At 43.5% G+C, this 27,026-nt stretch overlaps 1 protein-coding gene and 1 non-coding gene across 13 annotated transcripts in view; both read left to right on the forward strand.

The window, feature by feature from the left end:
* Nucleotides 1–383: 383 nt before the first annotated feature.
* The window catches only part of SEMA6D (semaphorin 6D), a 31,781-nt gene continuing 5,138 nt past the window's right edge, over nucleotides 384–27,026 (forward strand). Inside the window, exons 1-18 of one of the 12 annotated variants that reach the window (XM_072934025.1) lie at nucleotides 384–761; nucleotides 17,412–17,553; nucleotides 17,933–18,044; nucleotides 18,646–18,706; nucleotides 18,820–18,882; nucleotides 18,969–19,070; nucleotides 19,291–19,381; nucleotides 19,659–19,778; nucleotides 20,223–20,311; nucleotides 21,045–21,262; nucleotides 21,371–21,502; nucleotides 21,698–21,853; nucleotides 21,935–22,108; nucleotides 22,838–22,978; nucleotides 23,081–23,158; nucleotides 23,947–24,038; nucleotides 24,383–24,439; nucleotides 26,244–26,411. In XM_072934025.1, the coding sequence (XP_072790126.1) occupies nucleotides 17,445–17,553; nucleotides 17,933–18,044; nucleotides 18,646–18,706; nucleotides 18,820–18,882; nucleotides 18,969–19,070; nucleotides 19,291–19,381; nucleotides 19,659–19,778; nucleotides 20,223–20,311; nucleotides 21,045–21,262; nucleotides 21,371–21,502; nucleotides 21,698–21,853; nucleotides 21,935–22,108; nucleotides 22,838–22,978; nucleotides 23,081–23,158; nucleotides 23,947–24,038; nucleotides 24,383–24,439; nucleotides 26,244–26,411 (1,963 nt within the window). In that variant the 5' untranslated portion in view covers nucleotides 384–761; nucleotides 17,412–17,444. Of the gene's footprint in view, nucleotides 762–876; nucleotides 980–1,146; nucleotides 1,341–1,425; nucleotides 1,593–17,411; nucleotides 17,554–17,932; nucleotides 18,045–18,645; nucleotides 18,707–18,819; nucleotides 18,883–18,968; nucleotides 19,071–19,290; nucleotides 19,382–19,658; nucleotides 19,779–20,222; nucleotides 20,312–21,044; nucleotides 21,263–21,370; nucleotides 21,503–21,697; nucleotides 21,854–21,934; nucleotides 22,109–22,837; nucleotides 22,979–23,080; nucleotides 23,159–23,946; nucleotides 24,039–24,382; nucleotides 24,440–26,243; nucleotides 26,412–27,026 lie in introns of those variants that run through there. The other 11 variants (XM_072934024.1, XM_072934018.1, XM_072934019.1 and 8 more) reach the window with 11 other exon arrangements.
* MIR1744 (microRNA mir-1744) lies at nucleotides 25,082–25,154 on the forward strand. Its single transcript, NR_105664.1, has one exon. It is a non-coding gene; the product is annotated as a microRNA mir-1744 (primary transcript).

Here is a 27,026-nt window from a genome sequence, read left to right on the forward strand (position 1 = left end):
ACTATGGGCCAAATCCTGGCGCCCTTACTTAGATGAATCAGTTCTCAAGAGGCAACGCTCCCGCTGTGAGTGGTGCGTGCGTAAAAACCTGCCAGATCAGCCCCAAATACTGCTTGGGAGTATAAGCGCTGCTCTTCCAGAGGGGCAGGAGCGCTGTGGGAAGGAACCAGCCCAAGGCTTTCCTGTGGAGACAGTGCTCAGCTAAGGGGCAGGAATTTGGGAACTGCGCATGAAGGAAGGATATATTCCCCAGCAAAAATCTCTGAATTACTTTTACTTGGAATTTTTCTTATTTCCCATAAAACAAACACAGATGAAACAGTTTGGCAAGTAATCCTTTTTTTTTTTTTTTTTTTTTTTCCCTTACAGGGGCATCCAAAATACTCCATGGTACTTTAAGGCTTAATTAATCTTTCATGTGAAGAAAAATGAAATAGTGACAGCTATTTCCTGGACTTCATTTCTGGGATTAAACCCTTTGTTTCTGGAATATTTGAGGGGATTTTGGACAGGCATTTAAAAATATGTCATTTCAAGGACATCCCCCCAGCACCACACGCGAAGTACTCGTCTGCAACATCGAGTCTCATTAGCCCGAAAAATTGCATTGCTCGCAATGACTTTTTCTTTCCAAATAGAAATGAAAATTTCTGTTTTAAGAAGCGAAGGTGGCGTCGACGACGAACAAAACAAATTCTCGGCGGCTTCGCCCCAGCTGTTTACCTCCTCGGGGCGGGAGGGGCGGGGGCAGGTTTGCCGAGGTGGGCTGGGAGGGGTGAAACTACGGGCGAAGTTTGCCGAGCTCCGCGCAGCCGGCCGGGCCGGGGCCGGGGCCGGGGCGGTGCCGGCGCTGCCCGCGGCGGGGGCGGCGGAGGCGGCGGGGCAGCGGCCGGGGCGGTGCCGGGGCCGGTCCGCCCCCGCCCCGCCGCGGCGCGACTGCCGAGCTCCGCCGGCGGCCGCGGGCCGCGCTCCCGCTGCGGTGAGACCGAAAAGTTGCCCGCGGTAGCGGCGGGGCGCGGGCCGGGGGCGCCGCGGTGCTGGCGGAGGGACGGGCGAGAATAAATCCATTGGCGGGAGGTGGAGGCGGGGGTGGGCTCTGCCGGGCGCGCCTCCCCCGCGCCGCCCCGGCTCCCCGCGCAGCCGGGATGGGGCGCCCGGCGGGGCACGGCGGGCGGAGCGGGCCCCGCCGGCGGGCGGCGGCCGCAGGTACCGGGCGGCGCGGCGGGAGCGCGGCGGCGCTGCCGAGCGGAGCGGGCGGGAGCCGGCGCCGGCCGCGGACGGGGCAGCCGGAGCGGAGCTGCCGGGTTCGTCCCCGCCGAAGTCGCCCCGGGGCGCTTGGGGTGAGTTGGGGCTGGCGCCGCGGCGGGGGCCGGCCCGGGCCGGGGCTCGGCGCTGCCGGCGGGGCGGGGAGCCTGGCGAGCCGTGATTTACGGGCTCCCCGGCAGCAGCCGGGCGCTGGGAGGCAGAGGGAGCCGCGTTCCCAGCTCCCCATCAATAATGGATGGAAACAAATACTGGAGTCCGTTCTGAATTATCCCCGTGCCGCGGCAGGGGCAGCTCCGCGCCGCCCTCCTGCCGAAAACAATGCTCAGGTGCAGAGCGGGGAAACTTTTTTTTTTTCCTGGGGGGGTGGGGGCGTTTCATCACTGCAGAAACCGATACAGCTGCTTTCAAGGAGTAATTAGAAAGGGTTTAAAGCCTTCTTTATTATTTATAAGGATGGATGGAAATGAAAGGTCACACAGATATGTCTAGGTGGCTATTACGCCTGTGTTTTAAAGGGTCGTGGGGTGGTTGTGGAAGGTTTTTTATATTGTTGTTGTGGTGGTTTATCTTGTGAGTTAAAAAAAATGCGATTTACTGCTTTAGGTTGATGTTTTGAAAAAATTGTAGTTCCGGTGGAAAGCCCACTTGTTAGCATGAATATGGCTAGTCTTAAATTAGTGCGTTTCTGCCAATCTCTCAGTTGTTTCTTACTTCTGGTCAAGATTATGTCTGTAGCACAGACATTAGCCTGTGAGTAATTTGAGCAAAATTCAGCCTTCAGTGTGTAAAGTCATTTGTATTTGTGTGTGGCTTAGAATACATTTGCTTTTGAGCATAGCAGCAGCAATGATGGTTCATAATGCTCACATATGTGGCACTTGCTGTACAGATGGTATTGTAGCTTATCCATGTACACACACACACACGCTTCACACATAATGTGCAGGAATTACAGCAAACTTCCTCCAGAATACTGTTCAGTGCTCTGTAAATGTGTGGCATTTTTTCCCCCTGGTTATTTCCTTCAGGGAAAAACAAAAGCATGCATCTTTATTGGAATACCTTTGTGCTTCAAGTTGTTGGTCTTACTAATGTTCCCTAAATATTATTTGAAGAAACAGCTTCCTACTGTCTTAGAGGCGTTTACTGGTGGTCTGTTGCTCTGACATACAAATACTTTCACAGAGAATTTTCTGAGGTTCTCTCCTTTTTCCAAGTCCAACAGGAAGCTCATTGTAAAGCTTTGCAATTACTTTTGTGGCAAAAGAGAATAGACGTTTTTTCCTGCTTTATTCATGCTGTAAAATTCGGTGTACCTCTAAAGTCTACTTCAGTTCCTTTCTGTAAATTAAGCTGTATGGAATCATGTTTAATGTTGTAAGTGACAGGCATATTTTGTTATGTTGGCAGATATTGTATAAACATTTACTCTGGCTTAGATAAAAACAAATTGCCAGCTTAGTGCTCTGATTCTTTATATAATTATGAACTTCAGCAGTTTTTGTGTTAACTAATATAAAGCTCAGGGTTTTTTTTTTAAATCGGGAAGGAAAAGTTTGTAGTAAGAATTTATTAGGATTCTGAATTATGTAGCTCGGATTTGTTTTCAGAAAGGCAGCCAAAAAAGTATAACCCAGAGGCTCTACATTGGTTTATTTAAACAGCTTCTCACTTTCATCTGCACCTTTAGTTACAGTGAACCTTCCTCCCCCATATCCTGCAGTCTGTCACTACCTGTTCTCCTTTATGGTGAGATGCAACAGAGATAACATCATTTTCTAAATGTGCTTTGTGTGATGCAGGAGTGTGTGCCAGGAATACAGGGATGGCACTGTCAGAGCTCCACAAACCAGCTGTGTGGCTGCGGGTTTTCCCCCCAGCCTCTCGCGCCCTTTGAGCTGGACCATCTGAACGTTTCTGGGAATGGCTGAGCTGAGCTGTTAGAGCAGATATTTTAGCCCTTGGAGCCGCCATAACTTTGCTGTCTATTAATGAAGAGCACATTTAGACAGAACGCTTAATTATAGATGCAATTCACTAGAGGTTGATCTTTGATCCAGTCAGTCCCGTCATGAGAGGTGTGGGAAGGAAAAGTCCACCATGGAAGTTCAGTTCAAAGTGTAAGTTAGACATTTGTAATCATGTATCTTCTGGTCTTACTACAGCTCATCGCATTCATGTTTCAGTTCTGGATTTTTATGGGTTTTAAATTCTTTCAAAACATTAGTGCACTCAACACAGGACTCGGTATCCCCCGAAGTCAGGTGTAGCCAGTTAGATGAACCTGCATGGAAATACTGAAATGCTATATTTGTTTGTCTTTCTGAAAAATAAAAAGCAGTTTGAAATCTGAAATCAAGTGGCAATCAGGGGTGAATATGGTCAGTTTTTATCAGGTGTAGAAAAGTGGTGTGACTGAGACTGTTCCAGTTCTAGTCTTTTTTGGTAAAACAAAAGAAACAGGTACTTCAACAGCTTCTGTGCCTGTATAAGCTTATGTGGGGCTTACTTACATTGCAGTCTCTGATATTTTTTCAAGGCTTAGACTGTGTGTTTGCTAACTGAACAGAGGAGATGATGGTTGATTACATACTCATATGTTAAACATACCTCTAATTCCAGATTGATAAAATCAGATACCTTTCGACTTGATAAAGTAACAATTTGCTCCACAAGTAATTAAGCAAAGATGGAATAAGGCATATTACTGGCATTGGGTAGTACAAGTTATTTTCAGTCTTAGCAACTCAATGTAATTAAAACAGTTCAAATGTTGCTTTCGTCAAAACTGCTGCTCGAACAGATGATCCCTTCTTATGCATCCGATAAGCTACTGCAGTTACTGTTAAAATCCATCTAAGCCATTTTATTAAGCTGTTATTTGTTCTGTGAATAGCTGCCAGCCTTGAGTTCAAAGGAAAGTGGGTTCTGATTTGTTCCCGTGTCACATGGAAGAGGTGTGCAGTGAGAACAGTGTTGCTGCCCTTCCGATGCTGTCCGTGGGGCTCTGTGTGTTGTCTGCCATAGCCTGCTTTCCCTCGTCATGGCATGACAGTAATTACAGTACAGCTAATATCAGAAGTTGGTTCCGTTTATTCAGACAGGACAACTGTTAAATTGTCCCACTTTCAAAGTCAAATGTTTGTTAACCACAGAGATCAAATCTGCAGTGCATATATACAGCATATGAGTAGTATTGATTTCCCTAACTTTTCTTTTCCATTCGGCTTTTGTTAACTAACCCAGATTAGCATTTTAACAACCCTGAAGTGAACTTCTGCCATTCTCCCTGCTTGGACAGTGTGTGTAGGCCATCCATCATCCTGTCCTTGGCCACAACAGGCTACTGGCTCCATAACCATTTGGAGCTACACAGAAACCACCCGACTGTGAACAGCACAGCTGGCTACAGCAATTTTTTCTTCCACGCCACTGGCAGCATTGTCTGGCTATGGTAACTAAAGTTAACATCCAGAACGTGAAGTTTCTTTCATTCTGGCGCCCCTGCCCAGCCCCACTGCAGCTCGGTGTGCACACCTGCAGAAGGAAGGGCTGCAAACTAGCAGGGAGGAGTGAGGCAACCTCTGGACTCTTGCTTTTCAAGGCTCCAGTTTGGAGACAGCAACCTGTTGTTTGGAGTGGGATGACATTAACTCTGTCCATACTCGAGAGGGAGCTTGCTGGCTGCATCCTGTGTGTGCTCAGTGTGCAGTGAGCTTGGGAAGTGCCAGCTACAGAAACAGAACTTGCCACTTTAACTTAGCCACACAAACTGCCAAGGAGCACAGAAAGAAATGGAGAATTTCGGCTGTGTATTTCACACATTCTTGTAGAAGCCTTTTTAGTTCCACAACGGAAACCATGTGATTTCACAGGATCTGTGCCCAGAGTCTAATACTTGCTACAGATGCTTTCCTTGGTTTGTTTTGCAGATCTGTGAATGCAATAGGGAAGGAGTTGTTACAGGATTTGTTGTTTTAATTCTGACATATACTTTGAATGGCAGGTAAGCAGCAGGTAAATGTACTTGTGACTCTATGCTAATTTTACTTGTTGAGATTTTTGCATAATTTATATAAATTGGCCTAGCATGGCTGTCTGTCATCTGCTTTCTTGCTAGACGAGAACTTTTGCTTTCAAGAGCAAAAGAGGTCAAGAGGTATTAGTGGGAAGGGAGGGGCTTGGTGGGAGTGGAGGAGCAAAGAAGTGGTGGTGGAAGAGGAGGAGCAAGGAGCTCAGGCAAGCAAGTGACATTTGTTCTGTCCAGAACGGTTGCAAACCTTGTAAACTAAATCAGTCCCTGGACAGCTTTGATTTATATTCTCACACAGCAGATTGGCCTTGGTCTGCCTGACCTTGGTAACATAACAGAGGTCGTATTTGCACACAGAGACTCTCTGTGCAAAAAGGTTTGTTGTTGCCGTTACTTTTTTCTTTTTTAACCGTTACATCTGAGAGCCAAATTGCAGCCCAGTTTCTAATTGGATAGGCACTGGGAAAACACAGAAAGAAAGGGATGGCTCCTGTTCCCACCGTGGATGGTTTAAAAGAAGAGATGGCAGATGGGTACAGTCGGGCAGTGGCCTCTGGAAGCAGGAGAGCTGTGTTGTCCTGCACAATCGGCAGCTGTGCACAGGCCACCTAAACACAGCTGAGCTGCGTGTGTCAGGGACAGGGGCACACGTGCTTTGGCATCAGAGGCAAAGGGCAGCTTTGAAGAGGGCCTGGGATGAGAATGAGGAGTTAATTGGCAGATGCCTGCTGGGGGGCTCTTCAAGTGTGTGAGGGACAGCAGGGAGGCAAGCACAGAGTTGCTCATCTAGAAAGGTAACGAGTGAGTGGTGGGGAGCAGCATCACAGACTGGCTGCCCACCAGCAGTGGGAGTGAAACCTCAGAAGAGATGAGAGCTGATCAGCTGGTCACTAGCTCAGCTGTTACTGCAACAATAGGCTTTTCTTAATGTGAGCTACACAGCTCATCTTTAGTTTATCAAATGGTCATGGCAGCTGGGACTGCTTTCTCAAGCAGTGGTAAAGTACCAGCTCACACCTCTGTTGGGCCTTCTCAGAGCTTTACTGTGGTGTGAAGCAAAAGGGATTTCCCTCAAGTGCTGCTGTGTGTGTAGGGCTGCTGGTGGTGGGCAGGGACTGCAGCACCAGCACGAAGTGTTGCTGCTATTTCTGTGTCTGTCGTGACAGATGCACTTTGGGGTTGAAAGAAGGTCTTCACACTTGTATGTCAAGCCCTTGTTTATGCTGTGCCTCCATTTAGGTGCCCCCTTCCCATGTTGTGTGAACCTACGTGTCCCATCGGGCTGTGTAACCATTGTGTTTTGGGAGACCACAGAGAAGAAAAATGCGTATTTAATTTTTAAAAAAACCCTCCATGTATAGTTAAGGCTGCAGTATTGAAATTTTAGATGGCACCTGAATGTAGCCCAGCGTGAGGGAGCGTGGCTCTGCCTGTTGGTGTGCTGGTAGCCAAAGCAAGAAAGGGCAGTGCAGGCAGTGTGGGTGTTCCCTGAGCAGTGCAGTCTCAGGAGTGAAATACCAGAGCACTGCCTGGTGGGTCAGGGCCCTGTGGAAACAACTTGAACCAGCCAACCTGGAAGGCAGGAGGGGCCCTCTGGCTCTCCAACAGTTGTCCAAGAGCCAGCTTTGGCACCCCTTGCAAATATAGCTCTTTTGTGTATTGCCACCTGGGGACGAGTGCTGAAGAGAAGGGAAGGGATAACAGAGGAAAAGCAGTAGTGGGAAAGCTGTCAACAGTGTGTGAACAATGTCCCCAGGTGTCTCATGAAAGGAGTAATAAGGGAGGGAGAAATAATCTTGCAGAGTTGAATGGTTTCCTTCAATTTGCAAACTTCTCTCTGTGACAGTTTCTTTAACCCAGCACGTGTTTATCAAAGATTAACACCAAAAAGCCAGTAATGATTTGCTCAGTAAATCATATTTTCTTCATAAAGTAAATGCTTTGTGGATATTTTTAGCATGATGTAGTTTTTTTTCCTTGATGATAACCTCAGACAAAAATAATCAAATCTCATGCTTTGGAGATTAATCTGATTTCCTGCAAGGGTATGGATAGAAATTTTTTTTTTTTTTTTTTTTTTTTTTTTTTTTGTCTTGCATAGCACTATACAGGTTTTACTGTGAGAGTGGATTATGGCTTTTCCTCCCCCTAAAGCATCAGGTTTTCATCCTCACCAAAAACATGACAAACACTGCTCATGGCTGAACAGCAAGCTGTGGTCTTCAGCAGCAAGCTGTGCCAGCACAAACCTAAATATTTGGCGCAGATGGGTAAGAAAAATAGACCTGCAGACATAAATAGTGGGGGGGGTAGGTATGATTATCTTGTCGTGTTGTTACACTGGCTAATATTACCAGGGACAACCCAAGGATTTAAGGAAACATTGTAATTGTACTGGGGATCTGGGGAGGCCAATGTTGAAGAGAGAGTGGGACAGGCTGTAATAGAAAGCTTTAAAGCCCTGAGTTTTATTCCCTGATTTGGCATAGATTTCCTTCTGACCTTGATTCAAGCACTTGCAGTCCATGTGGTACAGATTTGAATTTTTTTTTATTATTATTTTACCCTGAAAGGTTTGATCTGTGACTTCTCTGTGGCTCACAAGTCAAAATGCCAAAGTACTGTGATGGAAATATTTCCCTGTCTTGCAGAGTGAATGCTATCGTGAGGGGATGGAGCCCAAGTAAAACAGAGAGGAGGGAGAGCTGCTGCCCAGCATGGCTGCATCCAGTTGCAAACACTGCCATGGATGGGCTCTGCAGGTTTGCTCTGTGGAAAGTGGGCAGCTCTGTGGTGCAGAGTTCCCCAAATCAACACAGGGATGTGCCCAAGCTTGGGACTCAGAGTAGGGAGAGCCGTGGTTACACTTCACCAGCCCCAGACTGGCAACAAACAGGTGTAGTTTACCTTAGTGCATTTATATCAGTTTAATAACTTCAGCAGACTGGAGGGCCAGGAATCAACCAGATCAAATGCTGCACTAATACATCTGATTTCTAAATAAATAAAAATAAATTTTTGACCACTACTCTGTGTTTTTGGTAAGCCAGGTCCTCCCAAGAGACCCTCAGCACAGGCACCTCTCGAAACATGTCCCTGTCCCTCTGACCATCCCCGGGGTCTCACAGCATGAGCACTGGTGTTCCCCCCTCCCCTGTAAATATGTATATACATACTTTTACAAATACACAGTCGGAGACTACAAAGGCAGCAAATGTGATAATGTGATCCAACTGTTCAGTGCTAGGCTAGAAAGAAGTATTTTTCTGCCATTATGTGAAAATTTAGCGTGACTGGAACAGAGTCTGCATTTGATTAGGCAATTTAAGAAATGGAAGAGCCTTCATACTGTAGGGCAGTGCTGCAAAACAATTGCTCGGAACATGTTCTAAAATTGGTTTGCTTTCACCAGATTTCCATGTGTTTCTGCATGACATCTCAAATGAAAGTATGAGCAGTCACATGGCAAGTGACAACATTTTGGTAATATGGTAAATAAAAGCAGCAGTTTAAACAATTACTCCAGATCCTGAGAAGACTTTGAGATAAAGGAAAAAAACCAAACTAAAACCAAGAAAACAAAACTCTCTAGTTCCTGTAAGCCTGGGAAAGCCATTTCATAACACATCCTTTTACTGGCACAGTTAATCTTTAATCCTAACAAGATAATAGTAATTGTTAACTTCGAGCTCAAGGTTCCTCCAGGTTTTCATGCCTGTGTTTTGTACATGTAATTGATGGTGCCCAGGAAAGGGGCAGAGCACACGCTTTGCATATACAAGTAGGTAACTGGGTGGCCAGCTACCAGATTTGTCTGAGCAGAAAAAGCAATGCTGGTTGAAAACGTGTTGTTCCCCAGGATCTGTAGGCAGTATTCCTGCAGGCAAGGCTGGCTGACCATTCCAGCCCTGAAAATGGCACACACAGAATCCCAGCACGGTGTTTATGATCTCTCACGTGCTTCTTGCCTCTTGAGTCCCCTCCTGTCCCTTTGCATTTTCCGCAGCCATTTACCTTCTCTCTGAAGTGAGAGCAGTGACATGCAGCAGCCTTTTCCCCAGCAGCAGCAACTCAAGCCAGCAACGCTCCAGCAAGGCACAGTGATGAGATGCTGGAGGGACGTTTGTAGCAGGGGAGAGTGGTGGGTGGAAAGAAGTGATGCTTTCTGGAGTGAGGTTGACAGCAACATTGTCTGAGGCACAGCCTGTTGAACAGCAGATGTGCCCTTTCCACAGTGCAAATCCCTTTTCTCTCCCTCTGCCCTGCTTGTTGGTGCATATTCCTTCCCCCAAACCTCCCTTCCATTTCAAAACATCCCATTCACTTCATCCAGCAGGCAAACCCTGACCTCCTGGGCTCCAGCCAGGACTCAAATGGGCAGCACTTATCTCAGGATCGGGGCTGCAGCCCTGCTCAGGGGGAAGGCTGCTTAGGCTGCTTTCTGCAGGGCTGGCAGGCAGCAGGCCCGGGGTGCTGCCAGAGCTCCCTTGGCTGTGGCGTCGGCTGGACTTGTGCAAGTTGTGCCCCAGACCTTCATTACTCCTCACCTGCAGGTACTGGTCTGTACCTGTCTCGGAGTTACCTTATCAGATGATGCCTAATCATGCTGAAATGAGTGTCAGTCTTGCTATGTAAATCATGTTCTGCAGGCTTCCAGGAAGAGCACTGACTTCCTTCACTTACAGCACTGACCCACACTTGCAGCCAGCCCTCCCAGAGGGAGGCAGAGTGATACTTTGCTCTAGGCTTTAGGCTTTTCTTCCAGGCCAAGGTGGGCAGTTTGGGTGTTATTGAACATCCAAGCCTGTGTGTACTTCGGGAGGAAATTAGGTCTTTGCCATTATGGTTTAAGGGTTCTCCCTAGTTTTCAGGATAAAGTATTTTGGTCTAAAACACATTAGTCAAAAGCATCAGACACCTCTGACACAATTGGGAGCTGGAGGTGCTCAGGATTTTACCCTGATGAGCCACAGCTGCTCTCCCCAGCAGGGTGGCTTTGCTTTTCTAGGGTTGGGGTCAGGGTAGGAGTAGGAGTTCCCGCTACCAGAGCTGCCCGTGGCGAGGGATTAATGGAGGATCAGTGCCCAGAGTGTGGAATAAAGGTCACTGTACTGACATTCTCTGCATCAGTCCGTGGACACCTCCACAAATAAATTTAGTATATCCCAGGGCAGTCCCAGCGGGGCATGAGCAGTTTGAATTAATGAAATGCAGGTCTGCTAAAATGGTGGATCCAGAGCACTTCGTAAGTTAAAGCACCTTGCATTCCATCACTGATGGCCCAGCCCTGACAAGCTTGCAAGGAAAGCATGTCCTACAGGAAGTTTTCAGAACAGAACAGATTTGACCATAGATGGGAGCTGAATCAGGTGCAGGACTTTCATGTCACCCTTGTAAGAGAAGGTAGTTAACATTCGGTCTCAAAAATTAACTTAAAATAACTATAATTGAGGCAATCACTTGCAGTTTGCTTAACATTTTATTTCCTTTCCTGCTGAAACTATCTGGTGTTCAAGTAAATTTCTGATCACAGGAGAATTTAGCCCTCAAAGTGCTTCTAATCAACCACTAAACACTTGCATCATTAAAAGTCACCCCAGCCATTTTGCAAGTTCTGTCAACTCGTTCTAGATCAAGAAGGGTGTGCTTGCTGCAACATTCAAAGCCTGCAAACAACTGAAGTGTAGCTGGCAGTGCCATAAGCCAATTAAGATGAAAGCTGTGATACTCACTGGTAGGGTTTCATCACTTTAATATTAAACTATCTTTTTTTACTTAGGCATAGATCAAGAGGTGTTAATGCAGAATCCTTAAAAGAAGTCAAGTATTATCTTAAAATAACAGACCTGTTATTTGCACTTTCATGCTCAATTAATATCTCAGCTCTAAATATCCTAATTTTTTTTTCCTCAGAGCTGCAGACTTTAAAGTTGTTATAAAAAGTAAGGATGGCTGCATACTGCAAGTTTATATTTGGGTGTACATTTATAGGAGAGAAAGTTTTTATTACCTATCCATTCATAGAAAATCATGCCTCATGTTCCTGAAAGGGACTACAAGAATTAAGTACCTTTCATTATAGCTACAAATATTTTCCTGTGTTATTTGATAATTAGCTGAAACAATCTATCACCAAATTCCACAACATGGATTTATCCCATCATAGAGAATCTCTTAAGATTTGAATGTACTGTAAACCTCTGTGTCAGGCATTGCCTTCAGGAACTTTATTGAAGTCAGACTTCATTAGAAGAAACATGTACTGGAATGACATTTAAAAGAATTATAAATAAAATCACACTTGCATTGATGCTGGCTGCTGTATCCCTGTTTTGGGAGGACTTGCCATGCTATAATGCAATTGCATCATTGGAAAACCTATGTATAGATATGACCTAAAATGGGAATCTAATCCCCTGCCTTTCATATCATAAATACTAATACAGATTTTTAAGGCAAATGTTGCATTCTATGTAGAATACTTTCTGGCTTGTAAGCAAATGACTCATCATACACATTTCACACAGTAAGACATTGAAAAAAAAGACCAAGACAAAAAATAGAGATAGGAAAAAGAATTGTTGGCTCCTCCTTTAGAGTTTGAAGCCCCTGGCCCATGCTGGTCTTATATTTTGACTCAGATGGTACAAAAAGGCTCCATTTTCATATTATGATTACTAAAACACCCTTTTGCCTGGTTCCCCCAGAGTGTGGCTCTGCTCTGGAGTTATTTTATTCCAGTCACAGCAGGGATTAGGTGCTATTTTGGGTGAATGTTCTGGTGCATCTGTGGTTGCCAATGTGAACATTTCTACAAGTCTAGGGCGCCCCTGAAGGCAGCCTGTACCACCTCCATAAATTTTCTTCTGAATGTTTTATCTTCTGAAAGGATTGACCTGGTTGACAAACTGAAATTGAGCAACACTCTCCCTTTCTGTACTCTGCACTCATTGTTGAGCTGTATTCTCTCTGCAGCTGGCTCAAGAAGTTGAACTTCTCCCACCTGGCAGCAGTTACCATCAGCAAGTAAACTCAGGTGCAAATCCTTAGCCCCCCTTGAGCAGAGTCACTGCCAGCAGGCTTTTTACTTCATGAAGCCCAGAACTTGAACCCTTTTCAGGTAGTGTTTTTTAACTGCTGCTAAAACTGCTGTAGACCATAAGTGATTTGTACATCAAAAAGTAATCCCTGAGGCTTCAGTAAACAAGATTTTTAACCTTTCTACGCTGGTCCTTTACATCCAAAAAAAAAAGAGGAGTGGTACTAAACACAACTAAGCTCCGATTCAGCCTTTATTTGGGTGCAGGTGGAATCTGTGACTTGCTCTAGCCTGCCCAATAGATCTTTGTTGCTTGAGTGTTCTTCTGGTTGAAGAGCTTCGAGGCACTGCTTTGGCCACAGGCTCAGTGCCTGAAGCCACTGTCCAAGGGTGTCCTGAGCCCCTCAGCAGGACTTGTCTCAGGGGCTCACTGGAAGTTACTGGGTTTTGCACAAGATCAGCTTTGCTCTGCATCAGGGACTGTAGTCTCAGCTGTAGGCCCTGAGAAACTTGTTGAACATCTGTGAACAAGCAGCAGTAAAAGATTTTTTGTTCTGGCTTAACTTTTATTATTAGAGTGCTCAAAATTTCAGAAGGTACCATCTGAGAAAGACACTAGTTAGTGCCTTTGCACTAATTAGTGCCCTCAGGGAGCCATTTACATGCAGGAAGAAACAGAGGACAGCAGGGATTTCCTGATTTGTCTCAAGTCCAGTCAGCTGGGATTGTGGGAAACCACATCAACATAAATTGAGTCGGCTCAACATATCAGTTCTGCCTGTCCCCCCATAACATTATGTCCAATTTGTACTTCCAAGGACAGAGGGGATCCTTGGTCTCACCTAACAGCCTGAGTCTGGTGGAGGAGGAAGGTGATGCAGTCATTTAGTCAGTTTTTATTATTGCAACCCTTTCCTCCATTCCTTGCCAAACTCTCCACAAGTGATCTAACTTTTAGGATGTATCTTTTGTTCTGACCTGTCATGAACTTGAGCCTGGATTTACTGTAGTGCACTCCTGTCTGTGCTTAGCATTTTGGGAAGCATTTACTGTGCTAAGAAGATTTTTAAGAATTTTTTTTTTTCAGTAAGTAGAAAATATTGCATCAGTCTGGTTTGAAGCCATTTTATATGTTGCTTCTCCCCAGCTGGCTGAATGCCCTTTCCCTTCCCCCTTCTCTTTTACGTGGCAGTGCACGGAAAGATGATTGATGGAGCGTCACCAGCACGTTGTCAAAGGCTGGAATAGATTAATGGGCAAGAAACACCAGCCTGTTCCCCTTCATGTGCGATTGTTTGAAGGCAGGCTCATATTTTTACAGGAATTATATCCTGCTTCTCTGGATTCCCCCAATCAGGAATTGAAGGATGGGATTTCTATCTGAGATTGAAAGGTGGCAGCCACAAAGAGCCAGTTTATTACTTGGGACAACTGCCTGCCTCCCATCTGACCAACAGCATCTCCCTGAGGCCTGTTTCAGGCAGGTTGCTCGCCTCCTTAATAAGGTGGATTTTTGCCACCAGTTAACATTTACACCTCTAGTTCTTTCTTCTTGCAGACACAACTCATTATGGCATAGGCCACGTGGAGCTCTGATCTGTAACCCGATTTTCACCTGAGGGACGCTGGTCAGTGTGCCTGTGCTGCAGGGAAGGAGCACATCTCACCCCAAGAAGCTCAGAACCTTTTAAAAGGCCTTTTTCGTTGTTGGCCTGGGCCACAAAGTCAGCTTTGATCTGTGCCTCAATTCCCCAGCTGCAAAACAAGGATAGCAATATGGTAATTTCCAAACATTGCACTTGCCATGGATTGTTTTCTAGCAGAAATGCTGGGAATGCAATTTATAAGAGAAATTAATCAAAGACTGGGCTGAATCCTGGCAGGGGAAAATAATCAAACCCAGAGTATGAATGTTTTCTGCATTTTCTTCAAGGTAGACATTGCCAGCATTTCGTAATCAGCTATTTCAGGCCTAACAGATATTTCAGCATTGTTATTTGTAGTCCCCAGTAGTGGCCTCCACTAAAAGGTTTGAATGTGGCAGGAATTACGTCTTTCACACCAGTCTATCTGTGTCTACCAGGAGGCTACACCTGGCTGTCATAAACCCCTGCTCCAAGGGCTAGCTGCAGCCCATTTTTCTGATTATCCAGGAAACAGCTGTTTTTCCCAGTTTATTCTCTCTTCAGTGATTCTGATCTCAAGCCTGTGTCCAACCAGATAAAAGCTACATTTAAGAGCCTCTTGAAGCAGGTGCATTTTCTTTTCATATGTAGCTGGAAAGCAGAGCTACTGTTAATATTCTTTTAATAATTTTGCAAGCAAAGTAATAAAGAAATCTGCACTTGTTGCCTGGCTGGTGAGAAGTGATTACCTGTGGTTTGGTGATCCAGTGCAGCTCTCTGTCTGCTTTTCTGTCCTGTTGTGACAAAGGTCTGTGCTTCAGTATTTTCTTTGATAGAGATTTGCAGCAGATGATGTTTAGTTAGAAATGATTGCTGAATATGACTATACCTGCCCTGTATGTTCTTGTGGTTCTGCTCTCGATGCAGCCTCTGGGGAAACACATTCTCTGATTTACATTTACAAAACTTGGCATTCTTCTGGGGAGTTTGAGACCTGCCTGAATTTGGAATCTGTTTGAGAGAACTGATACTTCATATACCTGGCATTTCAGCTGTTTCCTGTTTACTTTTGTGACAGTTTGCTGCATATTGGCCATGATAATCATGACCTAAAAACAAGTTGCCCTTTGACAATTGTGATCTAAAAACAAAAATCAATTGCCCTTTTTTCTGCAGCCATTTCCTGGAGTCCAGAAATCAATATCTGCCTCTGTAAGGCAGGTTACACGGAAGTTTTGTAATTGTTGCCCCAGTCAATTCTTCCCAGATGGAACACTGGAAGGAAAAGGAATCTTCCTATTACATGCCCCTGCTTGGTACAGGTGGAACTTACACAGTTTGCAAGTTGTGTGCAGTTTGAAGCCAGGCCAGGGTCTCTTTGAGTCATGATGTGGGCCACAAGCAGCCTCATCTTCTATGCTGACTGCAGCCTAAATATCTGGGAGAGCTTCTTGCCCTTTGGCAATTTGTATTCATTTGTTCTCCAAGAAAACAAGGCTTAAGGGAAGACTTTTACTAAGCACCTTATAGATGCACCAGCTCAATGTACAGTTTATGTGTCTCCCCTTTCTCTTTCACTGGAAAAGGACTGGGCTGGATATTTGGAGCCTGCTTTTCCTTACAAAAAGCCCAAAAAAAAAAAAAAAAAAGATTGTGTAAGCATTAATGATTTGTTATTGTGTCTGGGAGCCACAATGCTGCAGGACTTTGCTCTAATGGTGCTTTCACAAGAAAGAACTAATTTGACTAACTTTATTAATTTCAGTTTGTTTTAAGTTTGCTCATTAGTAATTTAACGCAAGATGCTTCAGCTGAAGAGGCCATGTCAGGACAAGGAAGAGCAGAGGGAAAGTGCCAGGAATCATTAGTGTTTATTAACCACTGCACTCATCAATCTTGACTAAGAGCACAGCCCATTCGTTCTGGACTGGTGGTCTGAGATACAGAAATATCATTAACAGTGGAAAATGCTTCTTTCCAGGTCAGTCTGTAATGGGCAGGCATCCAGACAACACCCCCACCCCCATCCCCAAATGTTCAGCTGGTCTCCTCACAATCCAGCCCAATCTGACAGCTCAGCAGCCTCTGGAAGGAGGAAGGCCTGCCCCTAGCCAGCCATAGTATCAATTAACAAATACAGCATTTTCGTCCCCCATAAGCATTACTGAAAGGTTAAGTGTTTTTAAGAAGGGATTTTTTAATTGCTTTTCAAATTATTAAATGATTCATACTTCTGTGCTTTGCTGGATCAGGTCTGGCACTTTGTGTTGGCAACATATTTTTCTCACTGAAAGTCTTGAAACATTAAAATGGAAAGGTTTCTCTTTTTTTTCTGTTTAGACAAAGCGTTTAATAACAAATTTCAGCAACTGCAGGGCACTGAGCTGATGACTCAGAGCTCTGACCTGTGAGTCGGGGCTCTGAATGAATGCATCCAAAAGGTTGGAGGAGGGAATAATACTACATTTGCCAGGTTTCTAATGAGAAATATGACTCTGCCCAGTCCACTTGCACTCATTAAGGATCACATTTCACTTTGAGATGTGTTTTCTTGCATCCTACCCAAATTGCAACTTGAGTGGTTACATTCTGCTCACTAAAATATCCCTGTGGTTTAATTGAAGAAGTTATGTTTCCCTTCCCCTCTTAAAAGCTTTGTTGTATAATGTTGTGGTGCTGTCATGATCTGTGCTGTCAGATCTACAGAGCACGCACACACAGCCCCCAGGTGAAAGCCTCTGAAGCCTTCAACAGTAGGAAATAGAATGAGGGGGAAAGTGGCATCTTGGGAAGGTGGTTCAGCATTGCATCCCCATTTGAGCCTCTTGCCGCCCTTGTGAAGTGTGTGACAACGCTGTCACACTGCAGGGGCAGCATTTTGCATTTCCTTTGCACATGTGTAAGTCACTGCAAAGGCAGAGCATCAGGTGCCCGCTCCTGGGCATCAGGTCTGTGACAATGGGCACACTGGACTGAGCACTGTGATGGTACAGCCTGGAAACAAGCAAAGACATTAAAACACAACATGGATGTTCAGACACATTGTGTGTGTCATGATGTTTTGTGGATGAGATTTAGGTACTTTATTGGAAAAGGGTTTGTGTTGGATGACATTCGGTGATTGAGGGGATGGAAAGAGATTGCAGTTTAATTAAAATTCTAATCCCAAGTTTGACAATTTTTCTTGCCAGGTCAGCAGCCTGTATGTTCAGTTTCTGATTGTGTGAATTAAATGGGCTGACAGTCATCAGCTTCTTCGGAAATGCCCGTAAATCCAGCTAAAAATTAGCAAACGTCAATATGTTTCACAGCAGCTTCGAGCAGGGCTGTGTCACGCAGCAGTTTCCCATCAGTGTCCCTTGCTGCCAGTGCTGAAATCCAAACGAAACCCCTGTTGTGCAGCAGGAAGTGGTGCCGGTGTCCCCTCACCGCTGTGTCCCGTTGGCAGGTGGTTGAGCAGTGCTGTCACCTGTCCCCAGCCATGAGGCTCCCGGTGCTCTGTGCCTTGGTGACGCTGCTGAGCCTGTCCCGCTGCCGGGCCGTCAGCTTCCCCGAAGACGAGGACCCCATTAACGTCGTGGACTACCACTGTAAGTAATTGCATAAAGTGCTGCTGAACACCAGGGAAAAACTTCTAATGTTGAATTCTTTTTTCCCTTGCCCCCCTCACTCCTAGGGAAATTTTTAAAAAATCTGATTCCTTTCAAATTGAAATGTGTTTACTGGCTTTGTATCTTTAATAGAACACTTAATCATTTTCTTAAAAAAGCAATCAGAAATACAGCAATAACTTCAGGAAAAAGAACATTTGCTGACATTAGCCGTCTTTTTCTCATTTATATTCAAGACATTACTCAAGGAATTTAGTTTAAACCCTTCTACACCTAGTATATACAGCTAATCAATGCCATATATTGATTCTTTAGCTCTATAATCCTGAGTGATGGTGTAGCCCATTTTTACTTGCAGATTCAAGGCAATATCCAGTATTTAGAGGACGCCCTTCAGGCAATGAATCTCAGCACAGACTGGACTTCCAACTAATGTTGAAAATTCGAGACACACTCTATATCACTGGCAGGTAATTTTCCTTCACTCAGTTCATTAGATTAAAATTCTTTTCTTTTCTGGTTTTGCATTTATGTGTAAAATTCATTTAGAAAAATGTGCAGAATATGATAAAAATTAGAATCGGGGCAGACTTTCCCAGAGAAATATACCATATCTATGGCCAGTGCATGAAAATTGGATTTGAAGGCTGCAGTTAGTGTAGTTAAGCTTAAACCAATGATCAAATGCTCTTTTCCCTCTTTTATATTACTGCCCTGCCTGATAAAAACCTCTCCTGATCATTTTAAACTCGGACTGACACGTTAGGGCTGTAGGAAGTGAGGATAACACACTTACATATTTACAGCCCAGGTTAGTCCTCAGCAGAATGGGCAGACAGGGATGGACAGCTGGACACTGCAGGTACTATATCAGGACCACACCAATAAAAATCAAAGCCACCCTGTGTTACACATGAACAACCTTCTCCCATTTACATTAAACATAGAAAATCCATAAGCACTTCATAGAAGTTGTTGGTCAGACATAACATTCTAAAAATAGACTTAGCTTATCAAATAAAGAGGCACAGAATTAATGAATTTACTTCTGTCTTTTTACTTTGCAAACAGGGACCAGGTTTACACTGTAAATTTAAATGAGGTTCCGAAATCAGAAGTTATCCCAAGCAAGGTGAGTAGTTGCCTGCTGGAAAGGGAGAGGTGTTTTCTTTCGTTTTAATGGGTTGTTTTAGGAATTTGCTGTGGCAAGGTATTCAAATGTTCCTTTCTGGTGTGCTTTAACAGAAATTAACATGGAGATCAAAGCAGCAGGACAGAGAGAACTGTGCTATGAAAGGCAAACATAAAGTAAGTTTAGCACATTATAGGAAAATGACACTAGTATTTATTATATACATGGATTTTGTGATTAATACATCTTACTCTCTTTTCAGGATGAATGTCATAACTTCATTAAAGTCTTTGTTCCAAGAAATGATGAGATGGTGTTTGTCTGTGGAACAAATGCATTTAACCCTATGTGCAGATACTATCAGGTAAGAGTACTGAAGATGTCATTAATCTGTTGCTGGTTTTATTTGCACTGGTTATGCCGTAGCAAATACATCCAGTGTGCCTGGAGAGTGCTTCAAGGTGAAATAAAAACAGACAGAAGCCAGTGTGCTGAATTAAGTTTTCTGGAAAGACAATGTTTTGCTTTTGTGCCAGTGCACAAAATAGAAATGACACTATCACCCATTTATTTTTCTTCTCTAGTTGAATACATTAGAGTATGATGGGGAGGAAATTAGTGGTTTGGCAAGATGCCCATTTGATGCCAGACAAACCAATGTCGCCCTCTTTGCTGGTAAGAACTTTTACTTGTAATGAGTCTAAATGATTAATGACACCAAAGGAGACAGAGAGCTTTTAAAGCAAGCACAGGAAAGCTAAAGGTGTCATGGTCCCCCTGCTCTTAAACTTTTTAAAGGGCCTCCAAAGGATTAGAAGCTGACCTGTTAATAAATAGGTTACAGCAGTCTGGGGAAGTGTGACAGTAAAGAAATGGGGAAAAATACAGGCTAGTCAGAACTCTTTAGATTATCAAAGGCCTCTTAATACCATGTTTTCAACTTCCATTTTAGATGGAAAATTGTATTCGGCAACAGTAGCAGATTTCCTGGCAAGTGATGCTGTTATTTATCGCAGCATGGGGGATGGATCTGCCTTAAGAACAATAAAGTATGACTCCAAATGGATAAAAGGTAATTTGGGGAGTATTTTCCCATACACATGGCAAATGTAATTTCAGTGGCACAGAAGGTTAGGTTATTCACAGTCAGACTGGTTTACACATATGCTACAATGTCAGCATGTATGAGGCTTTCAGAATATTAAAAAGCTGCATTAAAAAAAAAAAAAAAAACAGACAAAATTTTTGTTAAATCCTTCAACAAATGAATTTGCAGTAACAAAATACCTTAGTTGAAATACAGTTTCTGTGGGGCCTTGTTACAGTCTATTAGCCAATGCTAAAGACTTCATTTAAACTCCAGTGTACCTGTATTTGGACATCCTAAAGTATCTTTATACTGGAGCTCACCTTGGCTGGTTTGGACCTGGGGAGGAGCTGCCAAATCTCACAGTGTCACTGTCGTGTGCCCATTGAGCAGTTCTTTGAAGCAACTTTTCCTTGCTCTTTCTTACAGAACCACACTTCCTCCATGCCATAGAATATGGGAACTATGTTTATTTCTTCTTCAGAGAAATTGCTGTAGAGCACAACACTTTAGGCAAGGTCAGTATGGTCACCGTGAGCACTGAGTCACAGCAGAAGGAGCTCATTCTAAAACAGCATCAGGAACAAGCACAGTTCATAATATGAAGAAGGACCTAGGACAAAGCTTGCACAGTTTTACCACGGTTATAATTTACAGGGAGGGGAGAAAAAGAGAATTAGAGCACTGCATTCTTCAACCAAAAAGCTCTTTCTGTTCTCCAGGCCCTGCTGTTAGGGAGCTCACTACAGGTGTCTTTCAATGTGCTGTTGCCTTAGTGCTGCTGTTGCCTTAACTCTTATACCAAGTACTGGAAGAGCTGAGGATGTTTTCATGCTTATTAAAAAAAAAAAAGAAAACAACACAAAAGGAGAGCTTCAAAGAAGTTTCTCTAATGTCCCTGGATATTGAATAATTCAGTCATGCCAGTACAGAGTATAATACTCATGCCTCACCATGGAAGGATATTCTACAATAAATTATTACATCCCTTACACATGGTTAATTAAAGTCTTTAAATCTCACTAACAATATGATTTTGAAGGTGAAAAGGGTGGGAGGAAGCTGTGGAGATGCATTTGCTTGGTGATACATTAAGATGCCTGTGCACTGTGAGCTGAACACCATTTGCTTTCATCTTCTCTATGCAGATAAATGGCAGCTTCCTGTTAACAACATTATCTTGGTGTTTTATTAACAGCTCAGAAACAAGCACTGCCTGTCTCAAGCCTCTCTCCCTTTTTCCTTTCACAGGCTGTGTATTCCCGCGTGGCACGCATCTGCAAAAATGACATGGGGGGCTCCCAAAGGGTCCTGGAGAAGCACTGGACATCCTTTCTGAAAGCTCGGCTCAATTGCTCAGTTCCTGGGGATTCATTCTTCTACTTTGATGTTCTGCAGTCTATCACAGACATAATAGAAATCAATGGAGTGCCCACTGTTGTGGGGGTATTCACCACACAGCTCAACAGGTAAGAGATGAGCAACCTTTCATCAAAGGCAGATCTCGGGTTCTCTCTTACACAAAGATTGGTGCCATTGTAATCTGAGTTCTTGAAACCATTTTTTGAATTTTACAGCATCCCTGGTTCAGCAGTGTGTGCTTTTAGCATGGATGACATTGAGAAAGTCTTCAAAGGGAGATTTAAAGAACAAAAGACTCCTGACTCTGTTTGGACAGCTGTACCTGAAGACAAAGTACCAAAGCCAAGGTAAAAGGTTCTTACTCGTGATGTCATAACATTGTCCCTGTAAAGAGCTACCTTAAATCAGCTGCACTCTTGAGTGCCTTGCTGGGTAAACCCAAAGCAGAGCTTGATACTTCAGCCATAAGGATGCTCATTAACCGGCTGCCTTCTCTCATTAACTAAAGTATCAAGAGGAAAACAATATTGTTCTCATTTCAGACCTGGCTGCTGTGCAAAACATGGCCTAGCAGAGGCTTACAAAACCTCCATTGATTTCCCAGACGAAACGCTCTCCTTCATCAAATCTCATCCATTGATGGACTCAGCTGTTCCCTCAGTCACTGAGGAGCCCTGGTTTACCAAAACACGTGTCAGGTATGACAGTTCAAAAGTAACACCTGTGAAAAGGAAAACAGGACAACTTGCTGCTAATGATGTGCCTTCTGGTCTTGCTAGATACAGATTGACAGCAATTGCTGTAGACCATGCTGCTGGACCCTACCAGAACTACACAGTCATATTTGTTGGCTCTGAAGCAGGAGTAGTACTTAAAATCTTGGCAAAGACCAGGCCTTTTTCTTTGAATGACAGCATATTACTGGAAGAGATTGAAGCATATAATCATGCAAAGTAAGTATTACTAGAACATCTAAGCTCTTCATCTAGTCCTTGGAACCTAGCTAAAAAAGATTATGGTAAACTAGCTCATTACCACCAACATCACCACTTGTCATTTCCTCGTGTTCCTCAAGTTGAATAACCTGAAAGTATTTGGTCACTTGCCATTTTGCATGGGTTGAATGAACAACCTAATTCCACTCCAGTGACGACAGTGACACGGTCTAACTCTCCCGCAAATACTTCTGAAACGTCAGAAGTACTTGGTGATGTTAAAAAGAAATTATCTGTGCTTATCTTGAGGGTTGTTCAAGAGTGGCTGATAGTGTATAACCTGTATCTGATAATTTTAAACTTGTTTATTTCTTGGCACAAAGAATTTGGGAGTGGAAGCATTCCAATTAGACTCTACAGCCATCCAATTCAGGATTCCTCCTCTGTTCTCTCGTGATACTTATGCTGACTGAGAGAACAAAGAAAATGGATTTGGATTTTTTTTTTCCTACATAGTTCAGTGAATTTCTCACCTAGCTGTTAGCAGAAGCCAGAAGCCAGCATTTGATAACTCAGAGGTTTGTTTAGCAATGTCTCAGCAAAGAGTAGTAGATTACATTTATGTATGTGAAAAGTTTCTGTTCTGTAGAGCTACACAGACAATAAATAAATGTGTTAATAATGTGTTTACTGCACAAAGGACTACAGTCACTAAAGCGGTGGCCTGCCCTTGTTTTTGCTGACCAGGTGTAATGCAGAAAGCGAGGAGGACAGAAGAGTCATTTCCCTCCAGCTGGACAGAGACCACCATGCTCTGTTCGTGGCATTCTCCAGCTGCGTCGTTAGAATTCCCCTGAGTCGGTGTGAGCGTCACGGGTCATGTAAAAAGTACGGCTCCATTCCTGAACCCTCCCCTTAAAGCAAGGGCACCAACATTTCTTGGGAAGGAAGTAAAAAATGCATGATTTTCTGGGTTTTTTCTCTTGCAAGGGCATGTATTGCTTCACGGGACCCTTACTGTGGCTGGTTAGACCATGAAGCGTGTGGAAGAGTGACACCAGGCATGCTGTAAGTACTCCTCTTCAAGTTAGCCCAGCATCTCTAAATATGCTTACACGATCTCATGCCCTGTGCCTCTTCCCTTGCACATAGTTATTGAATCTCTGGTTTTTTAAAGACTTTTTTTCAGAGCACTGTATATGTAAGAGAACAGAATGCTAAGTCTGGCCTAATTCTGGAACCTCTGAGTGAAGACTTGCTTTCAGTGGGAGTTTTAGATGTGTAGGAGGACAGGCAGACCTGTAGGAAGAGCAGTTGGAAGCGGGAGGGCAAGCAACTGCAGCATGCAAACCTGAGCAGCTCCAAGAGGACAGGATATAGTATTTCCTCCCAGGCATGCTCATGGTCAGGGCACAGGCAATTGCAAATACGAAAGCACAGGATTCACAGTGGGAAGAGCAAGGTTGTGCCTCTGTAGTGGAGCTGGGGTGTTATATATGCATACCAAAGGCATTTTGCACAAATCAAGTCTGTAATATATGGTGCACTAGCAGCTGTATCTTAAAAAGAGGCCTTTGTAGAAGGCCAGTGCAAACATTAACTGGTATAATTGGATGGTTGTATCTAAACCCAAGAGCATGCCCAATGGAGAAGACATGATGTAGTTGTTAAAAAATGGGATTGTTTTTCTTCTATTTCCTGGCATAAGCACACAGAGATAGTTTTAATGCTGGACTATCCTGTACATTTTGTACAATCATTTGGGCCATACACTGGCTGTTGTGTATGTTTCCATCTGCTGCTTCCAGGAAAAAAAAAATCTCCATTTGTATCCTTACTAATACTGTTAATTGCAGGTTCTCTTTGTTTGTTTCATACAACCACAGCACTGGAGGATATATACAAGATGTCGAATACGGCAACACGGCACAGCTTGGGGACTGCCATGGTAAGGCACAGTCACTGCTGCTCCTTTGGAATGTCTCACCATAGTCTGTGGCCACACCTCACTGTGGATGTTAAATTTCTGATGAGCTTTTCAGTAACATGATGAACACATCACCTGGTGTTACTGTGAATGTTCACAAAGCTGAGCTTTTTAGTCCTGGGTGGCAGAGTTTTTCTCTTTCCTTCACCAGTTTACAGCTATTTGGGGTCTACAGCAAAGTATTGAAGAATTTATTTTTTGTAACCAGTGATATTTTAGTTTTTATTTTCCATTACTCAGGTCTAAGAGCTTTTGCTTTCTTTTTGTTACTTTTTACTGATTACTTGTTCCTTTAATTCTTTTAGAAATTTTGCCTACTACAGCTACACCAGATTACAAAATATTTGGCGACCCAACATCTGGTTAGTTTTTTTTAATTTTTTTGAATTAATGACCTTTACTTTCCTTCAGTTCAGCATTTTCAGCCTCCTTTTTTCCCTCCTTTTGCACAGTTGGCAATCCTCCATTTTTGTGCTTTTACTCATGTTCCCACTGATGGTAAAGATAGTCAGACTCTTCTCACTCAGCACTTCACCCTGTGTAGCCGCATGTTAACAGCTCATTATTTATTGAGACATCTTTTATTAAAGAGCCTGATTAACATAGATGACATCTTCACTGCACGAAGTCCACTAAGCTTTACTCTTGATCCCCAGCCATGCGTTTGTGAATGCCCCTCTTGGTCATCTCTAGTAGATGAATGGCAGAACTTCATCATCTTCCTCCTTACCTCTCCTTTTCTCTTTTCCTTCTTTCCCAGCAAGCTTTTAGCACAAATACACATTTTCTAAAATGTGTATTTCTTTATTTTTGAAATGCTTTAAGTAGTTCATGCTAATGGAAAAAAATTTAACATCACAAACTGTGTAGCTGAATGAGAAATTGTGGAGACAAAAGTGGCTTAGAAAAAATGTTGTGCATTGTTGTCAGATGGACTTCTGCATCCTTTTTTCCTCCAGTGATTTTTCTAATAAGGTGTTCACCACCAGCCCCTGATGTTCAGGGACACCCAGTGCTCTTCTGTTGAACTCAAGAGCAGAACCTGTGTTGACTTCAACAGGAGCAAGACTCAGGTCTTACTTTCCAGTCTTTGCTTTTGGAACTTGGGTCTTTGCTTTCAAACCAAGGGCACATTTCTGACTGACAAATAGGACAATAATCTGTTTGTATGTTAAATTTGTAAGAGTGCAACAAGAATATTATTTGTGGTTTGGTTTGTGACATTTTCACTTCTGTTACTTGACAAGAAATACTATTCGAGACAAATATTTTCTAGATCTATTTACCCACAATGCAAGTTAGACTCACTTAAGGAAACAAAACAAAACTGTCACACAGAAATGCTGCCTGGCTTTATGAGTGTTTATCAACTGAATTTTCAAAGTGATAGATTATGGCACAGATACAATTGAACCTTATTTTCACGTCCTGAATGAGTGTGCTTTTGAAGTACATTTCTCAGGTCTGATCTCGAGCCATAGACTTTCCTGCCTAAATCTACTGGGACAGTGAACACAAAATACTCAAGGGTGCAAATGAGACTGTAGTGTAAACCCAATTTTATGAGTTTCCTCCTCTGTGCATTTTCATGTAGGCTGTGGTGGGTCTGTTCAGCAAACATACTACAGAGGAGCCAGAATCTCTGCAGTATTGCTCCTTAGGAACCATTACAAAATAGGGGTTAGAAACATTCCTTTTATCCCCACCTGCAGAAATGGCTCATTCAGCAGTTCCTGGTATACCGTAATAGCAGTAATGGAGCTGATCTGGTTTCTCAGGCATAACCTGTCATGAGTGTGCATCGTTCCAAGTAACTTCTTTTTTTTTGAAGATGTTTAAAAGGCAGCCAAGTATGTTGTCTCCAGCGAAGAATATAGCAATTAAGTAGACTAAGTTGTGCTTTTCACCCCCACAGTTGCTTACTTTAACTTTTGCACTGCTTTCACAGTTGACTTCTCTGGCTTTTTGGCTAGCAGCTGTTGAAGTGTAAATGTACTATTTTCATACTTCCAGTTTTGAAGTAATTGATTTTAATCAGCCATCTGTATTTCTGCAGCGTGTAGGGGGTCACATTTTGCTCTGACGTAACCCCCATAAAATACTGTGTCCAGCTATAGCTTAGATGTGCCATGAAACACATTAATAAAAATCTGTTTGCCACCACAGACATGGAGTTCTCCTCAGCTTCCATTACCACAATGGCAAGTATCCCAGTTATATCACCTAAAGTGATTGGTTCCTGGAAACCTAAAGTGACTGGCTCTCGGAAATTTGTAGTTCAAGATGACCCAAACACTTCTGATTATTCTGATCCATTATCAGGTGTCCCAAAGGGTAAGGCCTTACCAGGGAATACATTGCAGCTGAATGGAAACCTGATAGTCTCAGCATTGTCTAAGGCTTAAGTTAAATATAAGAACTATGATTGTTGGGCTCTATTTTACACCCATTTCTTGTGAATATGCAGACAGTGCAATCATGTTTTTCATACCTACTTATCCCATGGACAAAGTGCTGCTTAGAGCTTATAATGGGAAACACAGATACTACGCTCAGCTTTTTAATCCTGGAGTGGTCCAAAACTCCCATTGAAATCAATGGCAGTTCTGGATACATTAAAAAAATTACCTTCCACACCTCTGTTAAATCTTTGACTGTTTAAGCAGTAACTTAAACACTGGCTTAGACTGTTAGTCCTCATGAATGGTTGCTTATGTTTTGGAGTTTTTTCATTTGGGTTGGGGGTGGTGGTGGCAAAACAGAGCTCCATGAGACATCCATGTGTTAAACGGGGCATATCCCTACCTCTGCTTGCCTGGAATATGGTCCTGAACAAGGGTCAGAGTAAAACAGTGCTCTTTAATTTTTATCCTCTGGATATGAGCATCAGTTTAGAGATGATCTCAGTACATACTGAGACATCCAGAGGTTTTAAGCTGAACACAAGAA

Source organism: Taeniopygia guttata, chromosome 10 (genome assembly GCF_048771995.1).
Source record: "Taeniopygia guttata chromosome 10, bTaeGut7.mat, whole genome shotgun sequence".
Taxonomy (NCBI): domain Eukaryota; kingdom Metazoa; phylum Chordata; class Aves; order Passeriformes; family Estrildidae; genus Taeniopygia; species Taeniopygia guttata.